This window comes from Coenobita brevimanus, chromosome 12, assembly GCF_032717465.1.
Source record: "Coenobita brevimanus isolate Jiangsu-jjx chromosome 12, ASM3271746v2, whole genome shotgun sequence".
Lineage (NCBI taxonomy): Eukaryota > Metazoa > Arthropoda > Malacostraca > Decapoda > Coenobitidae > Coenobita > Coenobita brevimanus.
The window spans coordinates 2,168,140-2,184,606 of NC_136965.1; the positions used below are offsets into that span (position 1 = coordinate 2,168,140).

Below are 16,467 nucleotides of genomic sequence, written 5' to 3' on the forward strand. Positions count from 1 at the left end.
AGTTCAAATTAATCATCACAACCTTCCATAGAAGCCATGGTCCATGAGTGTACTGAACGACAACCATTCTACAGTTGGCCCAACTTGTATGTGAATATTTTGCAACTCAGACCTACGTGTATGAAGAACTACTTTCCTGTGTTGTGTGATGAAATTCATTGTACAGACCAGTGACTTATACATACATACATCATCTAATCCTGTGTTGCCGCATGAGGATTGTAGGAGCCCGGGGCTAGGCAAGTTGGTTCTGACATTTAAGATGAGGGTGACCAGCCTCACTTATCCCAGAGTGGCATTACATGAGCAGTAAACTTCAACCATCCCTTGGATATAAACCTGCACCAGCTCAATCTGATTGGAGCACCTTAATTACCCACTGAACCACCAGGCATCATAATTTGGTTATATGGTTACCACCCAGCGTAATAAATGGTTTCCTGGTGTACAGGAAACCTTTTGGCATGTCACTCAGTGTAGAGTCACCTGCAGATAGAAGGAAGAGGAAAGAAAGAAGGTCATAGAGGAAGGAAGAAAAAGAGGAAAGGGCAGCCACCCAAGAGCAGCACTATATCGAGTGAGTGGATGGTGAGTGCCCCCACCTACCACAAGCCAGTGACTTATATGTTGGGTAAATATCATTTATATATATATAGTGTACAGTACTGTACTCTGTAACATCAAAATTATAATCAAACAGTTATTAAATCATTGTAATTTTGATTTTGGAACTGGAGCATGCATGGATTCTCACATTTTTTAATGCATGTTATACCTTTACCAGTCATACTTTACTTTATTACCATTACAAATAGTGACAAAGTATGGTAAATAGATTTTTTATTCAAGCAAATTCTTATAAGTCTTAAATACTGTACTGTCACACAGTTAGGAGAGTGGAGGTACATTTACACTGGTTTCAAGTTCTGTCACTAATTTCTCTTGTCATCATGTGACTTATTTCATTAAATGTTAATGTTGTTAACCTTTCCTGTATTCAAAGCTACAGTGATTGCAGTTTATCTCAGTTAGCTCTTTATTGCTGCTATTAATTCCTTCAGTCCAAAGAGATCTCATTTGTACTAAAGTTTTCTTGATACAGTACCACCTGATGAGTTTATTGAGGCTAAGAGAGACTGGTTGACCTTGGGGAGTTAGATACATCCTTCATTAACACTTTCTGTACAGTGCTGTGACACTCATTTGAGCTGAGTAAAATAATCTGGACATAGCAAGAGTAAAATAAAATACATCATTGAATTGAAGGGATTACTGTTCTTGAGAGTTTTTTTTTTTTTTTTTAATCACATCACTGGTTATAGGACAAGAAAAAAATGATGGTTATTATATGACTGGACAAATTTAAAAAAGGAAGAAAAAATAGAATACTGATAGGAGCTTCCAGTACCTTGACTCTTTTAATGTTTATCATCTTCATCCAGACCTCCTTTCCCACCCTATAATGTATATACAGTACAATAATGTTCTGAATAATTTATGGTTGTTAACTTAGGTATTCTGTTAACTGATTACCTGGCAATATTGCTGTAATCCATGATTTAATGTGGATGTGTGAAGATTTTTTTTTTTACTTAGTTTTGTGTATTATTACATGTTATTCTGATCACATACACTAAACTACTTTATATTTATTTCTGCTATATGCCTATATGTCATTTTTTTTCTTTGCTTTTATCACCTCTCCTTTGAGTAAAACTAAGGTGAGTGTTTTTCTGTGTTTTGGAAATATTAAAGTAACTTCGGTATGTTGTGTTCTACAGAATATACATAGCCTGAGAGAATAGTACAGGGTAAAAGAAGTACTGTATTGTGCATAATGGTAGCAAAAGAACTCTGATCTACCTTGGGTAGTTGTAGGATAAATAAGTTTATACAATTTCAACAATTCTGATCTAAATTTCTTTTACTCTGTAATGTTGCCATTATACCCACTGAAACAGTGTTACTACATTTTATTCTTCTGATACTCAGTAGTGAAGGCACCTATTTACAGCAAAAATGTATAGTACTGTACATACATACTGTAATTAGTGTATTGTATGATGTTGAAAATATTACTGAATACTGTATTTAACCTCTGTTTACAGAATCTGTTATCCTACTTTGTTTATTACAATGAAGGAAAAATGCAACACAAATAATAGCTGTGAGCTAGGTAACTCTAAAATATACCCATGAAGTGAAAAATAGTAAGACTTTATTAGCTTACTTGTGTATTGTATCTTGACAAACATTTTTTTTAATTTAACTAGACGAACATTTATATTTATTTATTTATTTTGTCCTCATCTGAGAAGTTGGATTTCTTGCATTATCTCCTCTAATTATGGTGTTGACACCAGGGTAGCAAGGACAGATCTGTTAGCATTATAACTGGCACCAGGCATTGTGGGGTTGGAAGAAATATCTTTGGCCAGTCATTAGCTAAGAAAGAGGGATAGCCATAATGGTAAGTCCTCATTATATGTCGGTAAAGTGTTCTGGTACAGCACTACCTTTCCTGTACAACTGGTACGGTAAATTAAGGGAAATTGGCAATCAGTTTTATAGATGCCAGTGGAACTATAATAAACAGAGTTTTAAAAAATGACTGTGGCCTTGGTAGGAAGAAAAAAATGTAAAAAGAAGGCAACACTCTATATTCCACTTTGCCAGTTGGGTGTGTACGTATGTGACCCATACTTTCTGTTCACCCTCACCAAAGGCTCTGTACTGTGTGAAAAATCTACCACAGAATGGGTTTTTGAGACAAAATTTGCCAGTTGTATATAACTAGACTGTATGAACTTTAAGAATTGAAATCATCATATCATATACTTGGCATGACATTGGTATGATTTTAAAAATAGAGTGGCCAAATAGTGGCTAATCTTAATTATTAGAGTGGCCCATTTGAGAACTCTTTGATGGTGGTTAGGGGGGGAGGGTCCCAGGGGTATTCTCCCAGATTGTTGTCCTGGCTACTGGGGTGGCCAGGCATATTTCTGGGGTAGCCAGTGCCACATTGGTCACCCCTCTGGCTACACCATTGACACTTGGTGACAGTTCGAAAATTATATCATAAGACAGTGTGCTTGACAGGACACATTATAATCTACAGTGAGCCCCTAAGTTTCACGTTGAATTGGTACCTTGAGGTTGGCACAAAACCTGAATTTTGCAAACTGAAAGGTATTAATTGAGTGGTAAAAAATCTAATTGGTTCTAGAGCCCCTCCCAAAGTCACTGTTTTTCTCAATTTAGAGATATAATTCTCGTAAAACAGGATACCAGAATAACTGACAACCACATAAAAATTTTCAGAAACATTAAATAAATGGATCACCAGCCTGAAAAATCTTCATCTTATCCACTACCAAATACTTTTTCTTCTTCACACCGACTCAGTACTCACGACGTTCTTTTCCCTTCTTGTCTCCATCCTTTGAACTTCCCAGCATTTCACTGTCACCACAATTGCCTGGTCCTCCAATGAATGAAGAGGAAGCCATAATACAGTACAGGTAGACCACACGAGAACAATAGCTGAATGAAGGGAAAGGCAAAAAAAGTGACTATGGTTGCGATCACTACCTGGTCACCACGCACACAGTCTCACAGCTGGCGGGAACTGTGAAAACAACATGGTGGACAACAACTGATGATCGCCTTGCCCACAGGCACCCCATATATTGACGCAAAAGGTGAATTCTTGATCGTGAGACACAAGTTCTTGGAAATTTTTGGCTTTTCCGCAAAAGGTAAATTCGAGAATCCAAAGCACGCGAAACATAAGGGTTCACTGTACACTGCACTCGCCTAACTCACTGTAATTTCCTTCTGAACTCATGCTGTGAGTTGGAAAAATGTGAGTTAAAAAAAAAACACCTTGTGGGGAAAAATATATTTGATTCTGCCATGGTGTCAGGCAGCCTAGTACAGTATAACATTAACAGAATCCCTCTTAACACCACTTAACATTAACATCCTGTCTCAGAAGTATGTACTGCATATCTTAAAATGATAATAAACAATATTAAAAGACATTACATATCCTTGTATGATAATAAAATATACAGAAAAGCATTTACCTAAATCCTACTTATGACAATTCTTACGTTGATGAGAGACGGGTAGCGGTTTCGGCACACTAGCCTAGTTGCAGTACTGGCCACTAGGTGTAGGTGGTGTGGGTGGAGAAAGCATTGTTCTGATTGGCTGCACAATCACAAAGACTGTGTGCTTAAATATGATTGGCATCCAGTCACAAGTTGCGGCTACAATACCACGAGTTAAACATCTCCTCAGAAATAAACCATTTTCTGGTGGAAAGCATTTTCCGTGAGTTTGGTGATGATGGTGACTTAGATAAGGACACCGTGAGTTAGATAATTCATGAGTTAGAAGTCTGTGAGTTATGCGAGTGTACTGTATTTAAGTTATTAACTGTGTTTGATGATAGCTCTTGAAATATTTTGTTGTACCTAGCAACCATTTGAATTTTGCCTCCTAGGTCAGACTGAACCAACCAATACTGAATTGAAAATATCATATATAAGACTTATCATTGCAGTGAAAAACTTGTATTCCTGTAAATGTACAAGCAAACCCATGTTGCACTTTGCAGTGACAAAGTCAAACAGATTAGTCAAAAAAGAATATCTAAATTTATTATTTGGCTTTTTGCTCCAAGTAGCTTACTCTTTCACTGTGGATATGTGTTTTTTTACTTTATATTTGCCATCTCCAGTGGATTTTCTTGATCTTTGGAGAGACTGTTTGACCTGGAGATTTTTTAATATAGCCTTGCTTATCCCTTTCATTATAAGACATCTTTCCAAGGCTGACTGTAAATGTTCAGAAGCAGCAGGATTAAATTAATATAGGCACTAAATCTGAAGGATTTATGTTTGTTCAGGAGATAACAGCACATTATACTTATTCAGTTCGACAACATATAATTAATTTCGTTCTTACAGTTGTTTGATGATTTTATTCAGTATAAGTTACTGAGTTAGTGATGGCTATGTATCACTCTCCAGTTCAAAAGGTCTCAGTCTAGAGATAGCAAAAATAAAGGAAGAAGAAATCATACAGAAGGGTTAAGGCTCAGTGTTTGATGTTTATGTTCATATAGAAAACAGACTACATGTAACTTATAATTTTTTTTTTTTTTTTTTTTTCCATCCACAGTCACAGTTCCAGATCCGGTACTCCCCAATGATAAGGAACATTCTCAAGGAGGTCCGAAGATTCCAGAAACAGAGAAGGTATGTATGTTTTTCATTTGGCTCATTTTTGGTGAAGAAATATGCATTTTTTCATGTGGTTCCATGTTTCTGTCAAGCATCAAGCATTACCTTTTTCCAATACTAATAACAGAAAAAGAGTACGAAGGACCTTTTTTTTTTTTTTTTTTTTTTTTTTTTTTTTACAACAACCTTGTGCAAGAAGTATGTCCATATGTATTTATATATTTATATACAGTAAACCCTGGATATAACGAACCCTTCTTTAACGAACTTCGGTTCTAACGACCCACCATTTCCAAAGAGCGCTTTATCCGGCGGAAGTTCATTCCCTGGCATGGTAAGTGTACTGTAACATTACAACATTACAATATAGGCATTGTATTTATATTTACAACTTCATACAGGATGATATTTACTGTACATGTACTGAATAACTACATAAACCATTGAATTCTCCATGTGAAACTTCAAAGAGTAAGTTGTGGTTGCGCACATAGGACCAAACGACTCCATGGATATAGCAACCTTAGGTCGGGAATCTTTCGGTTAATAACGACCATCGAATATAGCGAACTTTTGGATATAACGACCCACCCTTCCCCCCAATTAGTTCATTGTATTGAGGGTTTACTGAGTATGTATATATATATATATATATATATATATATACAGTATATTTTTTTTTTAATGTGTGATGATTGTGTGGCTTGTTTCACTAGGCATGCTGTTGATAGTTCTCCCACTTTTGTTCTTGTTTCCCTTGTTATGGATCTTACCTCACCCCATCTTTAGTTTGGGAGAAAGTGAATGTTTTTGTTCATGATTGAGATGCCATTTACTTAGGAAATACACTTTTTTTTTTTTTTACTTCAAAAGAACTTTATAGTGAAATGTAACCAATTTTAAGTGAAGAATAGATGTTAATTCATCAGCTACATACAAATGAAGCATGTTTTAAACCAGATAAATGTAGATGAGGACTAAGGGCTGGATTATTACAACTGAGAGTGCAGTAGCATGAACAGGCCTCCAGTTTTTCATGATAATTTCTAGAGCAGGGATAACTGAACATGTTTAACATTTTTTTTCATTGGTGAAGACATAAACTGCATATAACATTTGCAGGTGTTCCATAAATGGCTTTCAGAAATTAGGGGCTTGCTTATACATATGCACACAGTTTTAATAAGATGGCCTTAATTATACTACAAACCTAAGTGATATTGTGTTCTGCTCAGTATTCCTCGACACACTCGCTCGCTCAGTCGGGGAGACACGCTAGACAGGGAGGGCTACAGCAACAGAGACATGAGGTAACTTAGAGCCAAGACAGCCATGATATTTGAAGTGCTGTATAGAACTGGTAGTTTAGGAGAGAATACACCTGCTTATTTGGACTAGATTTGTTGTACTTGGTGAAACATATTGTTATACTGTACATTATATATACACACACACAAACATATATATATATATATAAAGGGTGTCCCAGAGCTTGATGCATTAGTTTCAGGTGATTCTAGAACAAATTTTGTGAGAAAAATCCATCCATCCATCCATTGCCAGACGCCATGTATCCCAAACGGGGTGGTCAAGGGCTTAGAGTTAATTGTTTTACAGGGAGGGGCACTAATCCTCCACCAACCCCACTTGAAAAATTCATTATAATGGGATCAATATTTAATAATAACGGAGTTAGTCACTGATGAGCTTATGGGTGAAGATGATCTCCATCACAATTAACCCATAAGATCATCATTATTTATAGCTCCATAAATGTTTAGAATTTGACCCATGTTCTTATGTATTTGCCGGTGTATAAGACAATTCATGAACCTCATTAAAAAAATGCCCAAAACTGGGGGTCATCCTAATCACAAGGTATAAAATCCTAACCTCTACATCCTGTGGTTATGGGATCTGTAGATGTGATGGAGAACATCACCAAACACTCACCTTGACCCTTGTTTCACTGAATATAGTAATGTACTTTCAAATACCATTGAAATTACTATCATTATCATCAAACACTTGTTTTGCATAAGAAGGCAAATATTTAACAAATATCTTTATGGATACAGCCATTGGAACAGAAGAAAGGTGAGTAACCTGTTAAGTGGATGCCATGAACACCGTCGTGTGTCTGGGTCTGAGAGCGACTGGCTGGTTGTTTGCCACCGAGCACTGGGTTACCAGATCGGAAGCAGGACTCAGTACCAAATTCCTCAATTTTATTACCAAGTTGATTTTTTCGCTTGTAGCTGCCACTCATTCATAAGCAGCAGCACTCTCTCTGGGTTAACATCTTATTTCCAGCAACCACAAACCCCGACATGGCTCCAAGTGATAATGAAGAAAATATGAATATATGAAAATACTGGAATATTACATGTAGAGTATAGCCCATTTAGATATTGGAGGTGGTATGCAGCCTAGATAGTCTGTAAAACCCACAGAAGAAGCTGGTTAAAGGTAAAACCTAACCAAAGGCTGTGTTGCTTAACAAGATGTTAATAGTGTCTCTTCACTGGTCAGTGGGAAAAGTAATAAAGGACAGGGGTTACTGGGGCAACAAGCTTCCAGTGTTTAAGGAGTTGGGGCTTGTCTTATGCTCTGAGTATACCTCCAGACCATTTTGTACGGAAATATTGGGGGTAGAATGAAAGACTGACTAAGAGGGTGTATGTAGGTGAGGTGGAGGGAGGGAGAGGGAGGGGTAGACCGAGGATGAGGTGGAGGGATGGAGTTGAGAGGTATATGAGGGAGGGGTGGGTGAGTTGGGGGGAGGGTAGTCAAATGGTGGGTGACAGAGCGACTTGGAGGCGTTTTGTCTGCGGCCACCCTTTGCAGGATTAGGGTGTCAGGCTATAGATAGATAGATAGATAGTTTTATACATTGATCAGCCTTATACACCAGAAAATACAGTAGTGTTTTTGTACTCGAAATCAGCTTCAAAATCACCTACTGATGTTATTGCGTCAAGTGCCAAGGCACCCTGTATGTATATATTCATTTAGAGTAAAACGTCTGGTAATTTAGTTGTAATGTTTACTGTTTGAAGTATCGTAATGTACAATGCAGTGTTAGATCATGTAGCAGAACTTTTCACAGCCTTACTGTAGTGTACTGTATTATGACATGTATATAAAAATGAGGTTTGTGCTATTACTGCCTAATGAAGAACATAGCTTTTAGTACGGTCCTTTATTTTGAATGGAACCACCTCATTTCTTGTTCTTTTTATTATTAGTTATTTTGTTTAGTCCAGTTTTTTTTTATTTAGTAGGTATGCACTATGTAATTAATGGTTCATTACATTATTTATGCATTACTTGAAAATGACCTTTTACAATTTCACTAAGGGAATAAGCTGCTACAAAGTCATAGTAAGTATGGTATACTGTATACAGTAAAACCTCACTGTAACAGACTAATTGGGGCCCAAGCCATTCCGAAAAAGCGAAATTCCAATAAAAGCGACATACAGACTTCTCCCTGCTACCCAGGACATTTTCTGATATATCAGACATTAGTCCGGATTGCACCGGTGGTTTTTAAACTGTTTTCACAACCATTGTACTGTAGTATACATTCAGTACAATAATCAGATGGTATAATATATAAAATGATACTGTACTCTACACTGGTAAACGTGTCTTTTATTTACCTTATTGTGGTGAACATAGCTGAAGTGGTTAGGCAGTCCGGACTGCTTCTGGCATTATCAGACTTTTTCCAATGTGCTGTATAAGAACTTAGTTCAGTAGCTCCTTGATTCCAGTAAAAGCAAATTCTTGTCTATTGAAGTCTGTTATATTGAGGTTTTACTGCACCCTTATTTACAATTCATGTCACTTTACCTACTTGCTGCTGATGTTTATGCGGCCCTTATGTTAACATTTTGTCCATGTCACAAATGTCAGGTATAGTTTCCATTCACCTTAACTCACATTCATCTTTAAAAGAAAGTCTTAGCTTGGGTTTCACACTGAACAAAGACATATTTTTGGTAGTTCATTTTTTTTTACTTCATGGTGCTGGAGAGGAACACCTTCATGTGGTGCCACCAATGTGATTGGGTGACCCCGCTGCCTGGTAAGACAGACGTCCCGCATTTCCCTCCTTATCCCCCCAAGAGGAGGATGGTGGGCTGTAGATGGGTAATTTCAGCCTGCTGTCCATTGAGTCCACATTCAGAGGAGCCAGAGATTACAAGTACTGCTACAACAAGACAACAGGAATATCTGTTATCACAAACTGTTCCTCATGCAGTCCAGCACAGCTTTGAAATTCCACCTTTACACTGAACACACCACATATTTGTTCAGTGCAAAACATTGGTTAAAACCTCCATCCACTCAGGGGAGGGAAAGAGAATATATTATGGCTTATGATTATACATGAGACCAAAACATACTTCCTTGTTCTTCTTTGTATTTGAGGGACTCTGTTGGGAACGTTCATGATGAATCATTTGTATAATCTCATGGCCAAGTGTCTGTTCGGAGTCTTCTTGATGAATCATTTGTATAATCTCATGACCAAGTGTCTGCTGTAGTACTAGCCGTTATGATGGATTTGGCAAATGGTATATTCATGTTTCTGAATCCCCTTTACCATATGTACTAGTGAAAAACTGGGTTAAGAAGATGATGATGATGATGATGATGATGATTTTTGAGTCAGATGTTCCTGAAAGCATTTTTCCCTCTAAACATCCCAATGGGCTGACATAAACTGTGTACCCTTGTAGGTATGACAGTGAGGGGGGAGTTGGAGATTCTCGTCTCTCTAGGGATCAGGTAAAAGAAAAACTGTAACTGATGCAGAGTTTTGGGGCTTACACCAAAGAAGGCTTTATTATACTGCATTCACATGGATTTCATCATGCTGGCATTTCAGCTTTCTAATGAAGATCTTTGGCAGTGCACTTCTTGTGCACATACTTCTCTTGCGCGCATCTACTGCAATATGCTGCTGGCAGATGTAGTTTTTTTTTTTTTTTTTTTTTTTTTTTCCCCTCACTGAGTATACTTTGCTGTGCAGATTAGCATTTGACTGAAACAGAGACAGGGTTAATACTGTACCATGTGATTCATCAAGCTTAAGCTAATCTTTTGCAGTAGATTCTATACATGGATCACCGAGGAACAGAGCTCAGTTAATCTTGCAGTATTTTTGGGCAGCAAGTTGTTTTTTGCAGTGTTGTATGCATATTGAGTACAGTATCTCTGCAGCTGAAATACAGTAATCATACAATATGCTCTTCAGAAAAGAGTGATTGAAATCAGTGTTTTTGCATATATCATTATGTAGTATATCACTATGTATATTATGATTTATTGTAATTCTTAACCCTTTCATTCCTACATTTTATTTTATTCTAGCTGCTGCCAGATGATTTTATTCAGTTTAGAAGAGCTTCCAAGAAGTGAAGGGGTTGACCAAAGCTGTGGTTAATCACTGCAGTTAGGAAATCTCTCCTAAGCTGAATAGAATAGTGTGGAGGTTGCGTGAATGCTGTTAAAAAGAAATCGTAATAGTGAAGGGGCAGAGTGCAGTGTCCTGTAGTAGATTTCCCTTATTACAAATGCATTACTGTACAGTATTTTATGTATTATGCTGTGACACTAGGCTGAGTGATGCTAGTTGATATCTTCTGTGTTTATTTATTGGATTCTGTTAGTAGTGAACACTGAAAATTTATCAGTAAATAGAATTTTGGTATCCTGTCCATTTAGTAATTGTGTTATATAAATGAAGTCCACTTGTATTGTTATCTGCTACTACTGAACTGTACATCATTAGTAAACACAAGTACTGTACTGTATTACAATTCTGAAATGTGAAAAACTGAGTACACTGTATTGTGCCAGTAGTTTTAAGGAACCATGTCATTTATCTTAGATTTGTATTAAAGTAAAATCATTTGTGTAGTTCAGCAACCTGGTCCAAGAAAAAATGGAATGACTCATAATAAAAGAGCTCATGGAGGATGAGAATGTTGCGTTGTTTACAGGCGCGGACGTCGGGGCGGCGGTACAGCCTCGAGCGGTGAGGGGGGCGGAGACACACCCACAAGTAGTGAGGCGTCGGCGGGTGGGGGGACAGGGCAGGGGGAGGATGGCGTACCACCCACCTCTGCCTACAACACTCCTACTGCTTCCCTTGCTGCCCTTTCCTCACCTACCTCTGATGTCACACCATCACCTGAGGTAAGATTTTTTGGCAGGTGAGCATTCAATATCCTTATATATATATTGCTCATCCAGCATTTCATAAGGTAATGTGGTTGGGAACCGGAGTCATTTTGTTAGCATGGATTTATTTGTTCTTCTAAATTTCGACTCCTGTTGCTACCAGTACGCAGATCTCATTTTCAAATTGTGACTCCTTATGGATTCTTCTACTTATGTATCATAAAATTTGGTACTATGCCTTTACTGTATAAAATGTAAATATCAGTTTCAGCACCAGTCCATGATAGTTCTGGGTACTTGATAAATTAATAATGTTCTCAGATACTCTGGTGAACACACTTGGCAGTGCTTGTCCATCAGAATTCCTTGTCTTTCAAAACCGCCTTTTTATTTCATCAATACGATCACTAGCCTCTTTTCCTGTCAAATATACAAGACTGTTTGCACCAGCAAACTAGGCTACACAGTGGATACTACCTATCCATACTGTCATGAACATAGACTATAATTCTGTGCATGATACAATTACTCAGTGTAATGCTGTGGCCCAACTTCAGCATATAATGCCACACTGTCCAGCTTTCATATAACTGAGGTGCATCTGGTGCATTCCATGCCACTGGTCAGATTAGTCAGAGTGGATCCTGTGGTTGTCCAACAATAAAATGTTGGGCATTAGATCTGTGAGATCCCTACACCCAGACAGACGAGGGTAGGATTTCGAGCCCACACTTTTGGCATGCAGGAAAGACATACCGGTAGGCAGCATTTCTTTTCTGCCTAGTCCCCAGAGATAGAGGTATTTTGACATTATATGATATTTTTCACAGTTGGACATGTGAAGAGAATGGAGAATGAAAGACTGACTAAGAGGGTGTATGTAGGTGAGGTGGAGGGAGGGAGAGGGAGGGGTAGACCGAGGATGAGGTGGAGGGATGGAGTTGAGAGGTATATGAGGGAGGGGGGGGTGAGTTGGGGGGAGGGGAGTCAAATGGTGGGTGACAGAATGACTTGGAGGCGTTTTGTCTGCGGCCACCCTTTGCGGGATTAGGGCGTCGGGCTATAGATAGATAGATAGATAGACGTACATCAGAAGTTATATGTATATAATACTTTAACCTTGAATTGGGGTTGGGTGTACACCAGGAAATTTACTAACTCATTAGGTGTACGTCTTGGGTTCTTGAGTTTTTCATGGCTAATGAAAGGATTGAACTTACATTTCATTTTTTTAAAGTTGTTGTTATAGGTTCCATTATGCTGCTTCTCTGCAATTTTTTAAATATCCTTTGAATTTATTGCAAGTAAATTTTGCTCAGTAAGTCATGTAAACAGGATAATACTAGGTACAGAATACTATTAAGAACCAAGGTTTATACATATAGTATTTATGAGTACATCTCTACGAAGTAACACTCAAAGTACATCTACTTGCATTTGCAACATGATAAAGCAAATTCTGCTTTGTCCTAGGTCTGGATGAAGATGAGAGGAATTTTAATAGGAATCATGTGTTAAAAGATTCACTGGTATTTTGAGCTTGAGTGTTCGTACACATGGGCGTAAGAACTCCTGTAAAACTAAATCTGCTGCTTCACTCCCAGATAAAACTGTAGATTTAACTTTTTTCCATGGTTGACCTCACTCTGCCAGTGTAGTTTCATTGTCATGCTAATTACAGTACAGTACTATACTTGAATTATGATGCCATGATTTTTCAAGAGGGTTTTGGAAGTTCATGAAAATGGGACACTGGAAACCGTGACAGCAGGCAGAAGAAGGAAAGAGTATGCAGTCTATTGGGCATATTAAAAACCAGGAAATAAAGATATGTATATTTCATTTCATCACCCCTGCACCCTTGCAACAGACATCCAAGAGCAACCTTTTTTTTTTTTTTTCCATTTCACTGAGGAAATGGGATGATTTCAGTCCTGCCCAGCTAAGACTTGGTTCTGTTGTACAGTAGTGTACTTTGCCAGCAAAACTTGCCAATTATATAAAACAGGCAACTGAAATTACCCTGTCATTCATGTAAGTGCAGTAATAGATATGAACTTGCCATTACCAATGCAAAGTAATAATGGAAGTCAGCCTTATCTCAGTGTATGCTTGTTGACTTCACTTTCTTCGTAGACGTAAAATCAGAGAGCTGACATGCATTTGTTTATATATACCAGGATCATGAAGCAAAAGTAAGGCTTCATAAACTAGCACGTATTGAGCAAATTTAATTCATACTGTCTTACTGCTACTCATATCATACCCAGAATATTAAGAAATCTGGTAAATTCGGGTTTTGTTGTGCTGTTTATATACCCAAGTCCTTAAATTCATAAGCAAATAGCAGTTTGAGGAGCATAATATTCTCTATACTGTATAAATTGTTGTATGTTTACTAATGGTATCACAAAGAGAAAAAGGTATCGTCAGATGTTAAATCAAGAGTCTACTGGAATAAAAATTTTTCTCATATCCTGTTCATGGTGTTGTGGGCCAGTGGAGAAAGAAGTGCCCAGCCTTGCATGTTACAGAGCCGAGAGGTTGAACTTGATGGTAAAGTAATATTATTTTAAATATTTGCTGCTAAAGGAGGCACATCCATCAGTTTTCCATACCAAACACCCAGTCACTGATTAACTTGTACCAGTAAACAAGCACATAATGCATAATTAACGATGCATGTGATATTCTATATTCAGTACCTTTATAATAGTAGATTATCACATCTTAAGTTTGAAGTATATGTTTACCTTTAAGAATAATTGTTACCTTCTTTGTGGAAAAAGGTATAATACATGAATTATAGTTATTAGACAAATGGAAGTAAAATGAAGAAGAGGGATCAAAATGGTATGAGAATTGTGGAAGGATTGTATAACCTTGAAATATTTTTTTCCCATGAATGATTTAAGTCAAGGGCTTTCTTAGAGAGAACAGGGCATCTGTTGTAATGGAGATACAGTAGCTGACAAAACATTCAACTTATTATATCCTGAAGTGACTGCACATCAGATCTTGTGGGCATGGTACTTAGCATACCTTCCTATATGTAGCTCATAGTCATTACATTCTTAGGCCCAGACTCAAAAGTCCCTCTCGCTTAACACCAAAAATTGATCAAAATGGTCCTTTGTGGGAGATCTTGGGAAGTAAAAGGTCAGAGTAGCCAGTACATCGTCTCCCTATAATATGTTATTTAGAGAATCAAACCTATATAATGTCTTGATTTCTTACATACCTGTGACTCATTTTACTGTTTCATGGGGCTGTTCGGCCAGACTGCCTAGGGAACAACTACTACTACTGTTTCAAATACTGAAAGCACAAACAACGTTTAAAACTAATGATTATTGTGTTGTAAGTGCTTTAAAGTAGAAATTGTATTTTAGAGTATCCATCCATCCATCATCCAATCCTACATTGCCCCATGAGGAGCATAGGAGCCCAGGGCTAGGCAAGTTGGTCCTGACATTTAAGATGAGAGTGACCAACCTCACTCATCCCTGAGTGGCATTATGTGAGCAATAAACCCCAACCACCCCTTGGATATAAACCTTCACTGACTCAATCCGATTGGGTTGCCATAATTACCCACTAAACCACCAGGTGCCAAAATTTGGTTATATGGTTACCGCTCACAGGAAACCATTTGTCTTGTCACTCAGTGTAGAGTCACCCACAGGCAGAAGTAAGAGGAAAGAATGAAGGAAAGAAAGACAGAAGAGGGAGTGTAAAGTCACCCATAGGCAGAAAGACGCGGAAACAATGAAGGAAAGAAAGACAGAAGAGGATGAAAGGAAAGAAGGATGGAGGAGAGAAAATGGCAGACACCCGAGAGCAGCACTACATCGAGTGAGTGGATGTTGAGTGCCCCCACCAACCTTTAGAGTATCTATTCATTACAATACAGTTCTTGAATTCTTGTGGGTGACATACTGCTCACTGTGTTATGTAGATATTTCATAATGAACAGTAAATCATTAGTAGCCTGTACTAAGGCATTATGTATATATTAACCCTTGGGCTACATTTAGATATCCAGATCTGTCAGTATCAGTTTTATTTGGTCAAAGAAATGGAGCAAACAGCTTTTCACACAACTGGATGTCAACACCAAGACATATGAATGACTTTCTTGAGACTTTAGAATTGTTTTATCATCAGGTATATGCTGTAAAGGAAGTCCTACTTGATTTTTGTCAGTCTAGTGGTTAAAGGGTTAATTTATGATAATGCAGTTAGTACCAAGTGATTACATCAATATGTTTTTATTTATTTTGATGGTTACCACTTCACGTCACAGTACAATACTTATTTCCTGCAATTTCCTTATGTAAGATTATCCCAGCTTTGCATCTTAAACAGTATTAGAAATTTCAAGTACAATATCCATTTAACTTTACATCACATTGTGTAGATATTTCACGTGTATTGTCTCAGTATTGTAGCTTTGACTGTGTGTTGTGTGTATGCTTGCTGCTAGTAGCTTGGCCTGGTATCTTTGCAGCACCCCACGCACCGCCTGCTGGAAGTGTCATCGCCCCAACGCCAGCACCCATCCAGCACTTGTCAGGACGTATTCCACACCCCACCCCACACGCCGCCCACACCCCAGAACCACCCCATGCGAACTAACCACATCAGCCATGCCCACAATGACCGGCCACTCACAACGACTCGATATCCGCCCAGAGACTCTCGCAGTTCCCAGTGGTCCAATGCAAACCACTTGACTCAGAACGGTCATGCTGGAAGAAAGGGCCAACCATGGACTTGACCCAGTAGCTACCCTACAGGCATCTTCCCCATGATCAATCCCCTCCTTTGGCTCCCTTTGTAGTAGCTCTGTACTGTCTATAATTTATCATAAACAGTGAAAAAAAGTAACCTGTTGATTTTCCAGGGCATCCGCTAGCAACTGGATACAACACCAATGCTCTACTCACCTGCAGTTAAGGACAGAAAGAGATCAGAGAGTGTGACAGTGGTTAATCCTAAACTAAATGTAAAT

General features: G+C 38.1%; 1 protein-coding gene across 1 annotated transcript in view; it reads left to right on the forward strand.

Annotated features, from left to right (window-relative positions):
* Slob (Slowpoke binding protein) overlaps window positions 1-16,233 on the forward strand; it is a 221,837-nt gene extending 205,604 nt beyond the window's left edge. Inside the window, exons 9-12 of the mRNA XM_080282981.1 lie at window positions 5,194-5,270; window positions 6,491-6,565; window positions 11,273-11,468; window positions 15,964-16,233. Coding sequence (XP_080139107.1) covers window positions 5,194-5,270; window positions 6,491-6,565; window positions 11,273-11,468; window positions 15,964-16,233 — 618 coding nt within the window. The remainder of the gene's footprint in view (window positions 1-5,193; window positions 5,271-6,490; window positions 6,566-11,272; window positions 11,469-15,963) is intronic.
* Window positions 16,234-16,467: the final 234 nt, after the last annotated feature.